The sequence below is a fragment of the Sarcophilus harrisii genome, chromosome 5 (genome assembly GCF_902635505.1).
Source record: "Sarcophilus harrisii chromosome 5, mSarHar1.11, whole genome shotgun sequence".
Taxonomy (NCBI): domain Eukaryota; kingdom Metazoa; phylum Chordata; class Mammalia; order Dasyuromorphia; family Dasyuridae; genus Sarcophilus; species Sarcophilus harrisii.
The window spans coordinates 61,816,739-61,834,906 of record NC_045430.1 but is presented as its reverse complement, the minus strand read 5'-3'; the positions used below and the strand labels follow the sequence as shown (position 1 = coordinate 61,834,906).

Genomic DNA, 18,168 nt, shown 5'->3' with positions numbered 1-18,168 from the left:
AAAGTTTTTGTACAAAAAAACCTAATGTGGTTAAAATTAGGAAAAAATCAAGAAACTGGGAGGGAAACTAAAACAAGTTTCTCTGATAAAGCTATTACCCCTAAAATAAAGTGGACAGTATATACTTAAAATGAAATTTGTTTTTCTTGCCTTCTCAATAAATAAGGAAGAAGGAGATAAATTAAAACTAAAAAATATAAAAGTATGTTTAGAAAAAAAAACAAAAAAGAAAAGAAAAATAGAATGGATAAAATCTTTAATAAAAAAACTAAAGACAAATGAAAAAAATTCTAAGAGTATTGAATAGATTCAACAATCTAATAAAAAGAACACAACAGATTGGATAAGAGAATAAAATCTCATCTATCCTATAAAGATATATCTTTAAAAAATTTAACAGAATAAAAACTTAGTAATGTATCAGACAACTTCCCCCTTAAAAGAGGAGTTGTAATCATACTATTAGACAACCATTCAAAGAACAAAGTATTTCCAATATTATATAAACTAAGCAAAAATAAGAAAAGAGATTCTCCCAAATTCTTAGACAACAATATATAACTAAATCAGAGTACAATAAAGCATAGAAGGAAAATGAAAGACCACCATCTTTAAATGATATTTGATTGACTCTTCCATTTCCATACATTCAATGACTTGTAAACTAGGCAAAGAATTCTTTAAAATGACTACTGATTTTCTCTACTTTGTAAGATGCTATTGCTCATAATAACATAACAACATAATAACAATTTTAAATAGGACCTCAAAATAAATTCTATTATGATAGAACCACAACAAGATGGGATGAAACAATTTTCCAGCCCAAGACAATTTAGAAGGTCAGTAGAAAGTGTTGAGTCAGTGTGAGAGCAGAGCACAATGCAGTGCAGCCTACACCAGCAGCTGCTTCCCAGCAAACAGCAGCAAGAATTGGGAGTGATTGAATCAATGATGGCAGCAGTGGTTTCTGGAACTGTCTGTCCACAGACATTAAAATAAAAGGTCAGAAAATTGATCAGGAGATTACATTAGAATCTTTGCTGGCAAAGGGTGCAGGACTCTGTTGCACTGTGATCCAGGTCACAGTCTCAGGGCAAGAATCAAAAGATCCTAGGAACTAGCAAACCACAGCTTGTGGATGCATTGGAACAACAACCCTTCTCACAGTTTCAGGATGGAAAAGAATGCTTGTGGTCACTGGAAGACCAGAAGAGAGTCAAGGAAAGTGGTAAATATACCTCAACTTAGAGCATATCGTCTCAGAAAAACTGAAAATGAAAAACAAAACAAATAAACAAACAAACAAACAAACAAAAAAACCCAAATCAGCTGCACAAAAATCAGCTGCCTGGGTTGGTGCCCCCTCCACTCTGGGAAGAGAGTACAACTTTAACACATAATGTGAAAAATCATGAAACAGATTAGAAAAATGAGCAAAAAACAAATAAAAAAGAACCTGACCACAGAAAACTGCTATAGTAGCAGGAAAGATCAAAATTCAGAAGAGAACAACAATGTCAAAATGGTTACATGCAAAACCTAAAAGAAAAATATGAATTGGTCTCAGAAGACTTAAAAAAAAAAAAAAAAAAAAAAGAACCTATTGCATCAAAAGCCTCAAAGAAAAATATAAATTGTTTTCAGGGCATGGAAGAGCTTTAAAAAAAAGTCTTTAAAAATTAACTAAGAGGTATAGAAATAAAATTTTAAAAAGAAATGCGTGATACAGGAAAATCATAGGAAAAAAGTCAACAGCTTAATAAAGGAGGCACCAAACAAAAAATGTAAAGAAAATAACACCTTAAGAAACAAAACAGGCCAAATGATAAGAGACACAAAAATCTACTAAAGAGAAGAATGTCTCAAAAAGAATTGGTCAAATAGAAAAAAATATATAAAAATTCATTGAGAAGAACAACTTTATAAAAGGCAAAATTGCCACATGTAAAAAGATGTATAAAAATTCAATGAAGAAAAAGGACTCCTTAAAAAAGGGAAATTGGCTAAATGGAAAAAATATACAAAAGCTCACTGAGAAAAACAATTCCTTAAAAATTTTAATCTGACAATTGGAGTAATCTCCATGAGATACTAAGAAACAATACCATAAAAATTTTTAAATTTTTTAAAAAAAGAAGAAAATGGGCAATATCTCAATGGAAAAACAAATGATTTGGAAAACAGATTGAGAGATCACTTAGGAGTTCTTGGATGACCTGAAAGTCATGATCCAAAAAAAAGCCTTGACATCATCTTTTAAGAAATTTTCAGGGATAACTGCCCTAATATTTTGGAACAAGAAAGTAAATAGAAATTGAAAGAATCTACCAATTATCTCCTGAAAGAGACCTTAAAATGAAGACTCACAGGAATGTTATAATCAAATGCCAGATCTCCCAGGTCGAAAGAAAATATTGCAAATAGCAAGAAGGAAACAATTCAAGTATTATTGAGTCACAATCAGAATAACAAGATTTAGCAGCTTCTACATTAAAGAGTCAGAGAGCTTGATATATGATATTTTGGAGGGCAAAGGAACTAGGATTACAACCAAGAATTGCCCCTGGCAAAATTAAGTGTGTAATTTTTTTAGGGGGAAAAAGACATTCAATGAAAAAGAAGACTTTCAAGTATTCCTAGAAAATGTGACTTTCAAATATAAGATTCAAAGAAATCATGTGGGATTCAATGAGGATAAACTGTTTATATTCCAAAATTGAAAGACAATATTTTTAACTCCTAAGAACTAGTGGGAACTGGTGTGAGATGAATACGATATTTTAAAAAATAAAATAAGGGGTAAGAAAGAGGAATGCACTGGAAGAAGGGAAAAAGAAGGGGAAAAGATAATTTACTAGCTATGTGACCCCTGGGCAGATTACTTTACCTCAAATGCTTTGGGAGGGGGGAGGGGAACAAAAAGATGAATAAGATGCAAACCTGCAAAAAATGATATGAAATAATATAAAGTGAAATGAGTAGAAGGAGGATACCACTGTACACAGTAACAACACTAATACATGATGATCAACTATAAATGATTAGCTACTCTCAATGATACAGTGATCCAAATAATTCCAAAAGACTCAAGATCAAAAATGCTATTCATCTTCAGAGAAAGAATTCTTGGAGACAGAAGACAGATTGAAACATACTTAATTTTACTTTATTCTTCTTGTTGGTTGGTTATGTGTTGTTTTTTTTGATCTGTGTTTTCTTTTATACAATAATTAATATGGAAATGTATGTTGTATGAACACATGTATAACACATGTATAAATTGTTATCTCAATGAAAGGGGAAGGGAAGAATGGAAGAAAAGAATTTATAACTCAAAATTAAAAAAAAAAAAACAACAGCAGCAGCACTGGGGGAAAACAACAGTAATTGGGAGGGAAATAAATATTAAATATAATTTTAAAAGGAAAGTAAAATGTAAAACTTTTCATATAAAGATTTGATTTCTTAAAAAAATTTAAAGTCTATTTTTAAGAATATGTACATATGTAACACACACATTCAAACCTTTTATTTTCAAAGCTCTTATCTCTTTCCTTCTGATCTTCTTTGTGTTGACTTTTATGCATTCTAAAAACACTTCAATGACCCTCTTTCCTTTTTCCTTTCCCTGACACTATCACTTATCACCTGTTCCTCTCTCCTACACTAACCCAATTTTTAAAAAATACCATTTTATATATAAGCTTGGTTAAGCAATACAAATCTATAAATTTGCCTTGCCAAGAGATGTATGTCTCATTTTGCACTTTGAGTCCATCAATCTTGTCAGGAAATAGGTAGTAAGTAAGCTTCTTTACAGGTTCTCTGGAATGATGGTTGTTCATTATACTGATCAAAAATATTTTTCCTTATAGTGCTGTTGTTATTGTGTACATTATTCTTCTGATTCTGTTCATTTTACTTAGAACCAGTTTCCCTCAAGTCTTATATATGTCCTTTTCCTATTTCTTTTATCTCTTTTGGTCAGTAGTATCACTGGATTTAAAGAGCATGCAAAGTTTATTGATTTCTGAGCACAGTTGCAAATTACTTTTCATAATGGTTAGGGTAAATCATAATGCTACCAATGGTGCACCAACCAGTATTGCCAGTATTCTGGTAACCCCCTCAAGAATGTTATTGTTTTATATACAAATGTTTTATTTTTAACTAAATGCCAAATAAAGTAAGAGTTTTCATACAAAAAAAGGAACATACATCTCCATGACTTATAATTTGCCTTAATACATACCTACTTGTAAATATTTTTGTCTTATAATTGCATTTGGGGTGTTCTTGGGAAAGATACTGGAATAGTTCTCTAGCTTATTTTACAGATGAGGAAACTGAGACAAACAAATTACTTGCCCAGACAAACAAAATTACTAGGTATCTGCAAACCGATTTAAACACAGGGATATGAGTCTTCCTCACTCCAGGCCTGGTGATCCTATCTACTAAGGCACCTCTCTGCCCATATTTTTACATGTATATATGTATGTATGTATGTATGTATGTGTGTGTGTGTGTATAACAAACTCAACATGTAATTGTCACAGCTCTTCTGTTTGTGATTCTTTCTGGACTTCCTAATGTTATCGTCTCTAAATTTAAAATAAAATTTTTAACATATTAAGGAATGATACCTTTATTCATATGAAGAAATGGGCTTTGGATTTTGTTAAACATGATTTCATTTTAACCATTAATTTCTGTTATTTACTTTCTAAACAACATATTTACATATACATATGTGTGAGAAATAATTCATTTGGACCCCTACTCTATCAATATAAATCACTTTGATATGATTCCCTAGAGTAGTGATTATAAATTCTGTATATTAGGCCCCAAAGCAGTGAGTTGCAGATTTTAAGTTCACTTGTTTAATCACAAAAAGCTAACTAGAGGCCCTTCACTCTTGTTTTTCCTTGTAATAGTGACCAAACTTAGTGTGTCAGAGGTGACTCAAATCATATGGAAAATCCTCCAACTTATTTTAGACCATTCTCTTTTGTTCAAAATGAGAATGTGACCATCTCATGTCCACTTAGTCAGTGAATATGCTTCATGCTCCACCTAATTTAAGAATTCTCTCTGACAAATTTTTTCTAGTTGATGCATCATTTTTTGGCCCACAAAGCAAGATCTTGTGGGATTCTTTATTTTGTATAGCCTCTTTAGTTATCAAATTTAGTTATCAGTTACCAAATCTACTATCAAGTCTTATAAAAATAAAGTCCTGGAAGAATCTCGGATCATGAGGAAAACCTGAGATCCACTTCATTAGAGGAGTCGATAAACCTTTTAATAAAATACTATTGGCTCAGAACTCTACCTCAGTCATTTTTATTCTGGTTTGGGCAATTTTACTTCCCACATAGAAAGTTGAGGTCATGAATGTTATTATTGATTTTTTTTTATCATTTTTGTCTCCTATGAATTTGGGGATGTCTCATTTGCTATTGTTTTTCCTTTTTTGGCCAGGGGGTGGGAAGGCTATTCTCTAGTATTTAATTTGCAGGGACAGCTAGAAATATAGATTTATCTATTGGTCTTTTCTCTCCAGCACCCTTTTAGTTTAAAAATCTTTTGACTAGGGCTTGCAAGACATTTGACAAATACAGTCAAATCAGTCTTTCTTAGGTATACATTATTTCTAAGCAATAATCAGTCAACATTATCTTGTCAGGCATAACTAAGGAATCTAAATCTAAATCCTTTTCGCAAACACCATCCTTTTAGTGTTCACTTTCCTAAACAATTATTCTCTTTTGTGTCCTTTGCCTTCATTAGGCAAGAGTTAAGAAAAATCAACCTATGTGTCCTACATTTTTTCATACCTTCTTCTGACTAGACAAGTAGCTTGTCTTAATCTTTCTTGAGTTTACTACTTCAAGTTTACTCCCTATTACATTTTCTTGTCTAAGACTTTATAATCATTAGTGAAACATTTTAAGTTTCTCTAATATTGACCAATCTTAAACCAATCTGTAGTTCAAAGTTTAATTCTAACTGTTGCTTCTTAACCTACATATAGGTTTCTTAATAGACAATATTTGAAGATATTAATTCAGACTTCACTGGCAGGTCAAAACTGAAGGTAAAGTTTAAATACTTGGGTGGCATAATTAAAAGACAAGACTCATCCTTGATGTTAGGAAAGATTTAAGGCAAAAGGAAAAGGTGATAGGAGGGGACAAGATGGGTAGTAGTGTCACGGAAACAACAAACGAACTTGAACAGACTTTGAGAGGTACTGGAATGTAAAAGCAGTTGGCATGCTATGGTCAAGAAGAATCAGACACATCTGAATTGCTGAATAGTAATAATGTTACTGCCTAAGTGAATTACCAGAAGGGGATAGTGATGGTTCCTTGTTATGTCTTGAATACATGCCTCAGGAAAATAACAGACCTCTCCATTGTTGTTATCAGGTCAGCAGAGAACAGGTAACAGTAACATGACCAGGGAATCATCAACTCTTCTTTCTCTCTTTCTTAATGGATAATCTTAATACCTTTTCAGTTAGCTAATGTCTTAGTGGATGAAGCTAATAATTTCTGTCATACTCATAACATTTTGGGGAAATCTTGAAAGAACATGAAATCCTCTAATTTTCAGGAAGAGATTCAAGTCCATTTTAAAGCTTTTTAAGTGCACAACTGTTCTTTCCTTTCTCTTTCTCTTCTGAATAACACTCTTCTACTCTTCAGTATCCTGACAAAAGCAAGAAAGTCTTCCCTTTTCCACTTAAGATCCTTTGTTTCCTTACTGAAGACTTATTCTTTTCCTAACAACCTAACATACAGAGGGATGTTTTTCCATTCTCTTTACTTTTTCCTAAAGCCTACATTTAGAAAACAGACAACAATCACTTAGTTGTGGCAGAAAAATGCAAACATCTACATTTGACACCAGTCACTTGTAGAATTTTCTTTATTCTGCTTAATAGAAATTTTAAGCTGTAATTACTGGAACATTTTAACTAAGTGCTTAGAGTTTATATCAGAACCCTAAGCACTCAATTAAAACTTTTTACCATCAATTATCATTTTACGATACATTTATAATCTCACAACCTCAAAAAATCCCTTTTTCTTACTTTCCAAAGACAGCCACAAACCTCTCTTCTCTTTTAGGCCTGTATCAATCTCTTGTCAGTTTTACTCAACCCAGGAATTCACTCAATTTGATTAGCTAACTAATTATTCATTTACCTTTCCTAATTTACCTTGCTATGTCTTTTCAACTCTCTTCTCCTATCTTCTTCCTCAGATTCTATTCTCTAATTTTCCCAACTCCAATTTTCTCCTTAATTGTCTTTGAAACTACTTCTTTTACTACCCAGAAACATGAATTGAAGCAATATCAGAGTTTGGAGATTGTTCTTTAAATTTTCATCAATTTCTCCCAAATTTTGCAAACATCTTGTTCAAATTCAAACTCTGATCTACTTACTGGAACTAAACCCTTCAAAGTAATTGAAATGATTTAAAAAAAAAAAAAAACATTCTTTAGTAGAACCAGAAGATCATTGTACATGGCAACAATAAGATTACAAGGAAGGAAACAAGGAGAACTTGGTTGAGTGGAAAAATAGTGATACTCTCAAAAGCAACAGATAAATGTAGAGTGAGAGAGAAGAGAGAAGAGAAAGAGAAAAACAGAGAGAGAGACACAGAGAGAAGATAATTAGTGCTACTTTGTATATGTTAAATGAGAGTCTAAAAAACACCTAATTCAAAATGTCTTCTAGGTACTTCATGAGAAAAGATTTAAATTCAATAGACATATTTAGACTGAAAATAGTCATCTAAATATAACTGATAATTAAATTAATGGGAGATGATAAAGGCAAACACTGAAAGAGTGGAGAGATTCACATGCCAGATGATTGAATTCCTATTCTGTCTTGAGGCTACAGAGATTTCCTGAAGATTTTTAAGCAGGAGAGTGATAGCCCCAGGACCTAGAAAGTTATTATGGGAATCAATGAGAAGACAGCTGAAAAAGGCAGAACCAGAAGCAGGGAGATCAGCCAGGAGTTTGTTACAATGGACAAGGTAAGTGGTAATAAGAACCTCATGCAGCAGGGACTGGAGTAGTGGAGAGAAAGGAAGAGAAAGTGAGTCTAGAGCAGGTTTAAAGGATGAAGAAAATAAAGAAAGGGGAATGAAGTCAGGGCATGGAAATTTATTTGTAGTCAGGGCATGGAAATTTATTTGTAGTGAGAACAAATAAATTTATCAAGTGAAGCAGAAAGAAAGATGAGAGAACAGAACATTAACATCAGAAAGGAGAATTTCAAAATCTAGGATCGGAAAAGTAAACTTAGCTACAGGTGATTCTATGATTGCTCATTTAAGTAAGTGTACAGTAGAAACAACTGAAAAAATAAGATGAGGAAGCTAAGAAAGTGAGAGAACAATGTATGAGTGAGGGTATAGCAAGGTATTAATGAAGAAATGAAAAAATATACAAACCTAAGCTACAATTAGAAAAAAAGTGCTGCATCAATAAAATTTCTCAATATGAGAGAAAGGACTTTAGTGGAAAAAAAGAGCTGAAGTTTTTGAGAAAAAAAGGGAGACTTAGTTAAGGCCAGATGATATTTGGACGAATAATAAAGACAAATGGAATGGAGCTCAAAGGAGCACAGATGGCTGAGGAAGGTGGCAGAGGGAGGTCTAATAAATGGTAGTGTGTCACTTCCCTACTCCGTATGTCATGGAAAAAGTACTAAAGATGGGAGCCAAGGATGCAATGGTTTTCTGAGGGACTCAGGTTTTCATGAGCACAAGATAGAAACACTTTGAAAAAGAAAGTAAATACATTAATGCTAGAGCAGGAGAGATAAAAGTATCTAGGACATGGCAGAAGGAAGGGAACAGATGAGTATAGGGACTAACTAAGGGGACATTTGAGCTCAAGTTGATCAATGACTGGAGGAAGGCAGCAAAAAGAATTGGAGAGGGATACCCAAACAACAATAGGCCATTCCAAATCACCAACACACACATAAACGTTTTCTCTCTGCTCTGACCTGGAGCTGCTGAGAACTGTCATTGAGATTGTCCTCCCTCCTCCGGGCCTCTTCCAACATCTGCGCACTCTTCTTTTTCTCCACTTGCTCCTTGTGCTTCAGATTGGCAACCTTCTTATTTTGGTCTTTTACTTGCCTAGTGAGGAAAGAAAATGAACTTTTCAAAATTGTATTTTTTCTTTAATTCTATGAAACTGATGCTAACAAACTTTAAGGCAGGTGTTCTTGAGATTTTTGTGGTTTCCAATACTTTCCTACTCCACTGAAAAAATTTTTTATAAATGACACCTCATTTTTCTATTAATATCTACTTAAACTCCATATATATGGCTTAACAATGATTTCCTACAACAAAAGAACACTCTATGGTCAATGATCAATAAACACATATTAAGTAATCACCATATGTTAAACATTGTACTAAATGCTGGGAATACAAATAAAGTGGGGAAGGAAGGATAGAGTGCCTAATCTCAAGGTCTAATATAATAATATGCAAAAAAACTACATTCCAAAATGTTATGAACAGAATTAGGGGATCAGAAAAGGTGATTTTTAACTTCCTAGGGCAGATTATCAGAGTCTTAAATTAGAAATATGACAAGTTTGTCAATCTAGAGAATTGTGAATCCTGGAGGTGTTGATGAGGGTTGTGGTCCCTTTAAGAAACTAGACTGATTTATTCCTCTCTGATTCCCAACCCCATAATATCAATTCAGGAAGCTAGGACCTTTGATTCACAAATCCTCATCAAAAGCATCCCTTTGCATTCCAATAGGAGATCTGAGCTCTCCCAGCCCCCATGGGATCTGAGCTAACTTGGGCTGTCCCAGCCCCCATTCTAATGATCTGCTCAGGTTTCCCAATCTCCACCAAGCAAACTCTAGCCCCCACTGAAATCCATTGAGGATCCAACTTGGGACTCCACCCACAGGCCCCTCTAGCTGAATCTCTCATTATAAAAGAGTCAAGTTGGAGCCCTCTCTTTGCAGAGAGTTGAAACATCCTGGCACCATGCCTGGAACCCCAAGGACTCTCTATCCACTGGAACCCTGTTTCCAGTGCCCTCCTCTCTCTACTTTCACCTATTTCCTTAACTATATTTTAACCTTACTTCCAAACCTCATAATAAACCTCTTTTATCAATCTAGATTTTCGGGCCTATAAATTCCTTTACAGGGGACTCTCACACCGCTACTAGATCTCAATTAAACTCTAATTTCATTTAGGTACCCCATATCTAGACCTCATTAGTGTGATTAAGACTAGGGATGAATTTTTCTCTAACACCAAGAGAGTTTTGATGATGTTTAGCCAAATTCCTCTGACTAGTGATACAAAACCCTTAAAAAGAAATTCACAATAGATAAGAGACTACTTGTATATGTGAGGGTTGTGATGGAAATGAGTCACCTAAGACATGATGTGGGGAACTCACAGCTACAAATGCAGAACTAACTCACTCTCACTCTCACTCTCTCTCTCTCTCTCACACACACACACACACACACACACACACACACACACACGCACGCATCAATTTTGAATGATAATGTGTATTTTAACGTATACTGGTCATATTCATTTGAAAGATAACAAAAATACTAGAAACAAATTCATTAATAGTATTTTTTAAATATAATATGCAAACATAAATTTATCATAATTTACAGATGTATATTCTGTAAGACAATATCAAAAAGAAAAACAGCAGCTACTATACAGTATATGAGTACTCACTGACCTAGAAAACTATACATATTTATGTATATTTTTTATAATTTCAATAATCCATTAAAATCATATAGGAACTAGATATAACAAATATGTAAATACTCCACATATTATTATATATGACTATTTAAAGATATTTATGTGTATTTACATATTTACAACATATAAATATAAATCAGACAGGATTTATCTGATAATAAATATTATCAGATAATATTTACGGATATTAAGCATACAAATAAAAAGCATACAATTTTATGATTTTACATTGAATAGATTCAAAATCGTTACAAAACATACCATTGTAAAAAAAAATTCAAAATCAATTTAATTTGCTAGAAACTTGGTATGTTTTGCCAGAAACCATTTATCAATATTGGGTATAAGTTTTTATGATAAATTTTCAGTATGTATGATGAATATTCCTTTGTAAATTTTGCCCTAATTATTTGTATAGGTACATATTACCAAACATTATGAAGATTCTTGGAGCAAATGAGCATTTCAAAAAAAACAGCTTTGGAACACTTCATTATACTTTTTTTTTTTTAGCAATAATTTCAACCAGTTTTATTTGAATGTTACTTTTTCCTCTTTCACCATTAAAAGAAAATGGAGTGCAAAATTCACAAAATTTGAATTCTTCAAATTGTTCTTTCAAAATTAAAATACTCATTTCTGAATATGTGAGTCATACTTATTAAAATTACAGCAAAATGATTCTTGATAGTTTTCTACTTGTAGGAATTTGAGTCAAATTAAGTCAAATAACAAATTTATGTGTTTTTATTAAAGATCAAGTTTTATTTTAAAGACTCTAAGATAACCTAATCTACATAAAATATTACAATCTGATGTCCACTCAAATTTTAAATTTAACTTACTTAGATGCCTTATAACAGCTACAATGAAAGCCAATCTTGAAACCAATTTTTGCTAAATTGTTGTGATATTTGCCTTTTATTTCTCAAAACATTTTAATTTCATGGAAAAGTTTCCAAAATTGCTTCAAAACCTAATGACAAGAAAATAAATGATTTTTTTTTTTTTTACAATAAAGTAAACTTTCCTGCCCATTTTCAATCTCAAGGAGTGACACCATTGCAAATGGCAACAGCTTGACTCTAACTTCAGGAGTAGAATAGGATCTCAATTCCAACAATAAGTAAAGCAAGAATTACACACCAAAGGACAGCAGCATTCAGTTCTGTTACTGTCAAATAGCACAGTTGGCTAATAGTACACAGCAGTCTATAAGAACTTGTAGAGCTTGGACTATGAGGATAATAATCAGACTCTACCCTGACACTTTGAGAACACTAAAAGAGTGCAGACCCCAGACCCAAGAGAATGGAGGGAAGAGCAAACAAAATTAGAATTCTATCATAAAAAGATACTAGGATAACTGGAATTCTCTGAGAAAAACAAATCCTAGACATAAATTCAACTAGAATTTCTAGATGAGAAGAAACAAGGATGAAAAAAAATTCTCTTAAAAAATTTTCATGAAGGAGTGTTGCAGGAAAAAAATGAGAAGGAAATGCACTATGGAATAAAGAATCAAAAAGAGAATACAATAGATACTGAACCAAACTCCTGGAAAATTATAATAAACTAGAAACAAAAAAAAAATTGGAAAAGAACATTCAGTAAAAGAAAATCTAAAAATAGAAAAAACAAATTACCTGGAAAACAAGAAGTGGGGGAAAGGAATAGAAGGAAGATTAAGACTCACTAAACTACTTGAATACATGACTGAGAAAAAGGCCTGAGACAACCTATTTCAAGAACTCTTAAAAAAAAAAACTGCAGATAACTCTAAGCAGCAGTGGACAAGAGCGGAAATAGAAGCCGCTGATCACTAAAAGAAATTCCAAAATAAAAACTAGAAACATCACAGCAAAAATTCAGAACTTCTAGATCAAGAAAAAATACTGAAAGCAGTAAGAAAGCATTCAAGTAATGAAGAGCCACAGTTAGGATCATACACACTATAGCAGCACCAGTATAAATGAGCAGAGAGCTCTGAAATACCATATTCCAAAAAACAAGGGATATTTAGTCAGCAAAAATGGGTATAATTTTATTGGGGGGGTGGGGAGGCAGGGAAGGAAGAAATGGCAAAAAGAGGGGAGAATATATCTTTAATGAAGTAAAGAACTTGTAAGCATTCCTGTGAAAAGATCAGAGCTGTGTAATAACAACGAAGTTCAAATACAAGAGTCCAAAGAAATGTAAAATGGTATATGTAACCAAAAAATAATATAAGACCAAACAAGGATAAACTGCTTACATTCTAATATGGAGCGAAGTGTCCCTTCTGAAATCTATAACCACCATGAGTCACAGAGGGATTAAAAAAAATCTGAGAGTGGATCTGTTATGTCTAGAGTGGCTCTGTCTTTTTTTTTTTTTTAAGTTTTAAATACTATTTTATGTTTTCCAATTACATTTAATAACAAATTTTAACATTAATTTAAAAAAATTTTTTGTGCTCCAAATTTTCTCGCTTTCTTCTTCTCTAAACCTCCCTAAAAAGAAAAGAATTTTTAAAAGGTTTTATATGTGTAATCTTGTAAAACTTACTTCACATTAATTCTTTGTAACAGAAAACACAGATTGAAAGAAAAAAAAAACATGAAGATAAACTGAAAACAGTATGCTTCAAACTGCATTTTTCTCTGGATAATGGATAGCATTATCCAACATGAGTTCTTTTTGACTTGGTCTTGGATGAATTGTACTGCTCAGAAGAGCTAAGTCATTCACAGTTGATCATCACAACATTGTAATTACTATGTACAATGGTCTCCTGGTTCTGCTCATTTCACTTTGCAAAGTGCATTCCAGGTTTTTCTGAAATCTGCCTGAATATCATTTTTATATCAAAATAGTATTCCATTACATTCATATACTATAACTTGCCATTCCCCAATTTTATGGGCATTCCCTCAATTTCCAATTCTTTGCAACCACAAAAATAGCTTCCACAAACATTTTTGTACAGATAAGTATTTTTTCCTCCTTTTTTTATGATCCCTTTGGGATACAGACCAAGTGGTGATATTACTGGATCAAAGGTCTGCCTGACAGCTTGGTTGCTATTTGGGAATAGTTCCAAATTGCTCTCCAGAATGGTTGAATTAGTTCAGAACTCCATCAGCAGTGTATTAGCATCATAAATTTCCCATATCCTCTCCAATATTTGACATTTTCCTTTTCGGTCATATTAGTCAATCTGATAGGTGGAGGTGATACCTCAGAGTTGTTTAAATGTGCATTTCTCTAATGAACAGGAATTTATAATATTTTTAGATGACTATGGCTTTGATTTCTTTATCTGAAATTTGCCTAGTCATTCCCTTTGACCATTTATCAATTGGGGACTGACTTTTAGTCTTATAAATTTGACTCAGTTCTCTCTCTGAGTACACAACAAGTGTAAAAAAATTATTTCATAGCTTTCTGGTGGCATAGGTTTTGTTTGTGCAAAACTTCTTAAATATAATAAAAATAATCCAATTTACATCTCACAATGTTCTCTATCTTTTGTTTGGTCAGAAATTCTTCCTTTCTCCACAGATCTGACAAGTAAAGTATTCCTTTCTCCTAATTTGCTTATAATATCATTTTTTTAGATGTTCAATCATATTCATATTTTGACTTTAATTTAGAAAAAGATATAAGATACAGATTTATACCAAGTTTCTTCATTTTTTCCAGTTTTCCCACAGTTTTTGCCAAATAGTGAGTTTTTATCCCCAAAGATGGGATCTTTAGGTCTGTTATGTCTTTTTAGTATTTAAAAAAAAAAAAAAATGGAAAAAGAGAAGAGAAATACACTGAGAAGGGGAGAAGGAAAAAAGGCTTAGGGAAAATTATGTCACATAATCACAGACAAGTAGACATATAAAAACGGAGTGGAAGGACCTATTAACTTTTGAATTTTACTCTTATATGAATTCATCAAAGAGGAAAAAACACATGATTATAAAGAGTACAGAAATTCATTTCATTCAACAGATAAATATAAAGGAGAATCTTCTAAGGAAGGAGAATTAAAGGGAGGGCAGAAAAAGAAAAGGATTAGTTCTAAGCAAGCAAATTAAGACTAAAAATGTATAATAATATTTATAGCACTTTTCAAGGTAGCAAAAAATGGGAATGAGAGAGTGCCTATCAAGTGGGGTATATCTTACCAAGCTTTGGTTTATAAATGTGACAGAATGATATTATGCTATAGGAAATGATAAGGCATAATAGATTCAGAGAAATCTAGAAAGACTTATAGGAACTGATACAGAGTGGAAACAGAACCAGAATAATTTACACAAAGTCAACAATATGATAAAAACAAACAACTTTTAAAAAATTAAGAAGTACAACCAGTGCAATTACTAACCATGATTCCAGAGCACTGATGGGTAGTAGCTACCCATTTTCTGACAGAATGGAAAAGGACTCTCTTCTTCATCATATCTTCTAACTGTATAGTCATCCCATTGGGCTTTGTCTTGAACTCTCTTCTCAGTCGATACTACTTGGAGATTTCATCAGTTCCCATATATTTAATTACCATCTCTAAGCTGATGAATGTCAAAAATCTCTTTCCTAACGTGAACTCTAATCTCCTATCTCCAATTGTCTTTTAGACATCTCAAATTGGATGTCCAGGACTCAAGATGTCCAAAACAGAACTTATTATCTTTCCCCTTAGATCTCCTCCACTCTTACCTTCCCTACTGTTACAGTGCACAACACCAGCCTCCCAGTCTGTCAAACACACAACTTAGAAGTCATCATGGATTTGCCAGGAGCTCTCACCTATCCCAACTCCCTCCATGCAATCTGTTGTCAGAAGGGACTGCCAATTTCACCTTTGGAATATATTTCATTGTGCTTCCTTCTTTTCTCTGACATTGTGATAATCTTATGTTCTTATCACTGCATACCCATATTATTACATTAGCTTGCCTCAAGTCTCTTCCCAATTCAAAACATTTTCCATTCAATGATTTTCCTAAAATGAAGAGCCAGTCATGTCACTCCCTCTAAATTTCAATGGCTTCCCATGGCCTCCAGGAATGAATACAAAATGCTCTGAGTGGTATTCAAAGTACTTTATATCCTAGCCCTCCTCTTTTCCAATCTTTGTAAAACTTATTCCCTAACACATATTCTTTGAGCTAAGGGCACTGTCCTCCTAACTGATATTCCACCATTTATTTATGGGTATTTTCTCTAGCTGTCCCCCATTTAAGTAATTGTTTTCCTTCCTCCATTCTGATTTTTTGGCCTACTGGCAACCTTTAAATCTCAACTAAAACCCTATTATCCACAAGAAGCCTTTAACAAAACCTTTTTAATTCCAGTGTTTCCAGAGTGTAGCTGCCCATATTTGGTTTAAGTTGAAGTACCAAGCAAAAATAGCAGGAAGGGAAGGTAGGTATGTCTTAATGGGTATTGGTTTAGGCCTACAACAACTTTGAGGTTGGTAAGCCTTACTCAATTTTCATGACTGACGGAGAGATCTCATTTCATCTCGTTCAATTTTTACTGCTGAAAGTATTAATGGTATTTGCCATTTCCTTACTGTAGGAATCTGTTTACTTTTGTTTCTAGTATGTTATACAGTATGTTTTATATATGTGTGTGTATTTGTTTATATGTATGTATGTATGTGTGTGTGTGTGTGTATATATATATATATATATAAATAAATTTAAATATTAAGATCATAACAATTATCTTTTAAAGGTGGGTAATTTAAGTTTTAGAAAGGTATATAAGTTGTCCAGTCTTGTATGTAATAAATAGCAGAACAAGAATTTCTATTTCCTTTCAATCCAAATCCATTGTTTTTCCTATCATACTACATTATTCAATTTCTGGGAAAAAATTATCCTAAAGTCCATTGCTTAGATGGGGGTAGTTACTTCTATTCAAGCATGTACAACTTTTTGTGATCCCATTTGGAGTGGTGTTGGAAAAGATGAGTAGTTTGCAATTTCCTTCTCTAACTCACTTTTTTTTAGATGTGGAAATCGAGGCAACCAAGGTTACATCAATTGCCCAGGGCCATATACTTAGTAAGTGCCTGAGGCCAAATTTGAACTCAGGACCCCCACACTTCAGCACTCCTATCCTATTTTCTGAGCCACCAAGCTGCCATTGATTAGATACTATTATCAATTACCAAATCAACAATACAAATATAATTAATCGAAATTTCATCATATCCCCAAAATAGGCTCATTTGGTTTTTAAGAGTCAGTGAGCCTAGTGTTAGCTTTAGCAACTTTATTCATAAGGTGAATTTTACAGAAAGCAGGGGAGAATATGAAGGTATACACCTTTAGAAACAAGAAACAGAAGGGGAAGTGACACATTGTCTGGTTGAAATTAGAGCAGTGATTTGTTTCCCAACTTTACTCGGAAGGTTGTGACCTTCAAGATTCCAAGAACCTTATCTAGAAGCTCAAAACATACACTGGGGGCAGCATCCTCTTCTTTTAATGAGGCAGTAAGTTTCATCTTTAGTTCTTTTTTGCATCATAGTCTTTCTGTTTTCACACTGGCAGAAAAAAAAAAAACTGAAACAGAATTTTTCATGCTGCTTTGATTGGAGATCACATCTGTTTATCTCCAACCACACTCCATGATTGGCCCAATAAATCAAGTCAGTTCCTCTATTTTTTAATTCCCCTAACATTTTTTTGCCAGCCCCCTAGCTGATACTCCAATCTTATTCTCCCATCAACTTTCATATTCTTCAACTAGTATCAAATTATTAATTTTTGTTCTCTCCCCATCAGAATGTAAACTCCTTGAGGGTAAAGACTTTTTTTTTCTTTTTTGCTTTTGTGCTTCCAATTAGCATAGTACATGGCATATTGACAAACAACAGATTTTTTTCACGAATTCATATATCAATACACATTAACATGTATTTATCAATGCATACATGCTTCGAGATAATGAAAGAAATCTAAACAAATAACATATTTGAAGTCAGATTTACAAAAGTAAAAAATACTGTTGGCTTTTTTTATATATTGAAAATAGTTTGAACAGGAAATACAAGTTTCAAAGTTGGCATTGTCTTTTCTATCATAAAGGTCTAAATTACACAATTAAAGAGTTTTCTATTTAACTACCACAAAATGTTTGTTTTTTCTTGGCTTTTCATTCAGAATTCAGATACACTTTTAGTTATAGCAGCAATGAAGTATATTTTATTTGTATTCATAAATTTCTTAAAAATAGAAAGCATCTGTTATTTAGTAGGAACAAGTTAACTATTTAGCTCTGTTCATTTTATTGAAAAAATAATTTCTTTGTTTTCCTTTTGATTGACTCATCAATATTTCTTGACATTCCATATG

At 32.8% G+C, this 18,168-nt stretch overlaps 1 protein-coding gene across 12 annotated transcripts in view; it reads right to left on the bottom strand.

The window, feature by feature from the left end:
- The window catches only part of ERC1 (ELKS/RAB6-interacting/CAST family member 1), a 339,530-nt gene that overhangs the window by 165,714 nt on the left and 155,648 nt on the right, over positions 1-18,168 (bottom strand). For all 12 annotated transcript variants that reach the window (XM_031939566.1, XM_031939573.1, XM_031939569.1 and 9 more), the window contains one exon: positions 9,050-9,185. In XM_031939566.1, the coding sequence (XP_031795426.1) occupies positions 9,050-9,185 (136 nt within the window). The remainder of the gene's footprint in view (positions 1-9,049; positions 9,186-18,168) is intronic.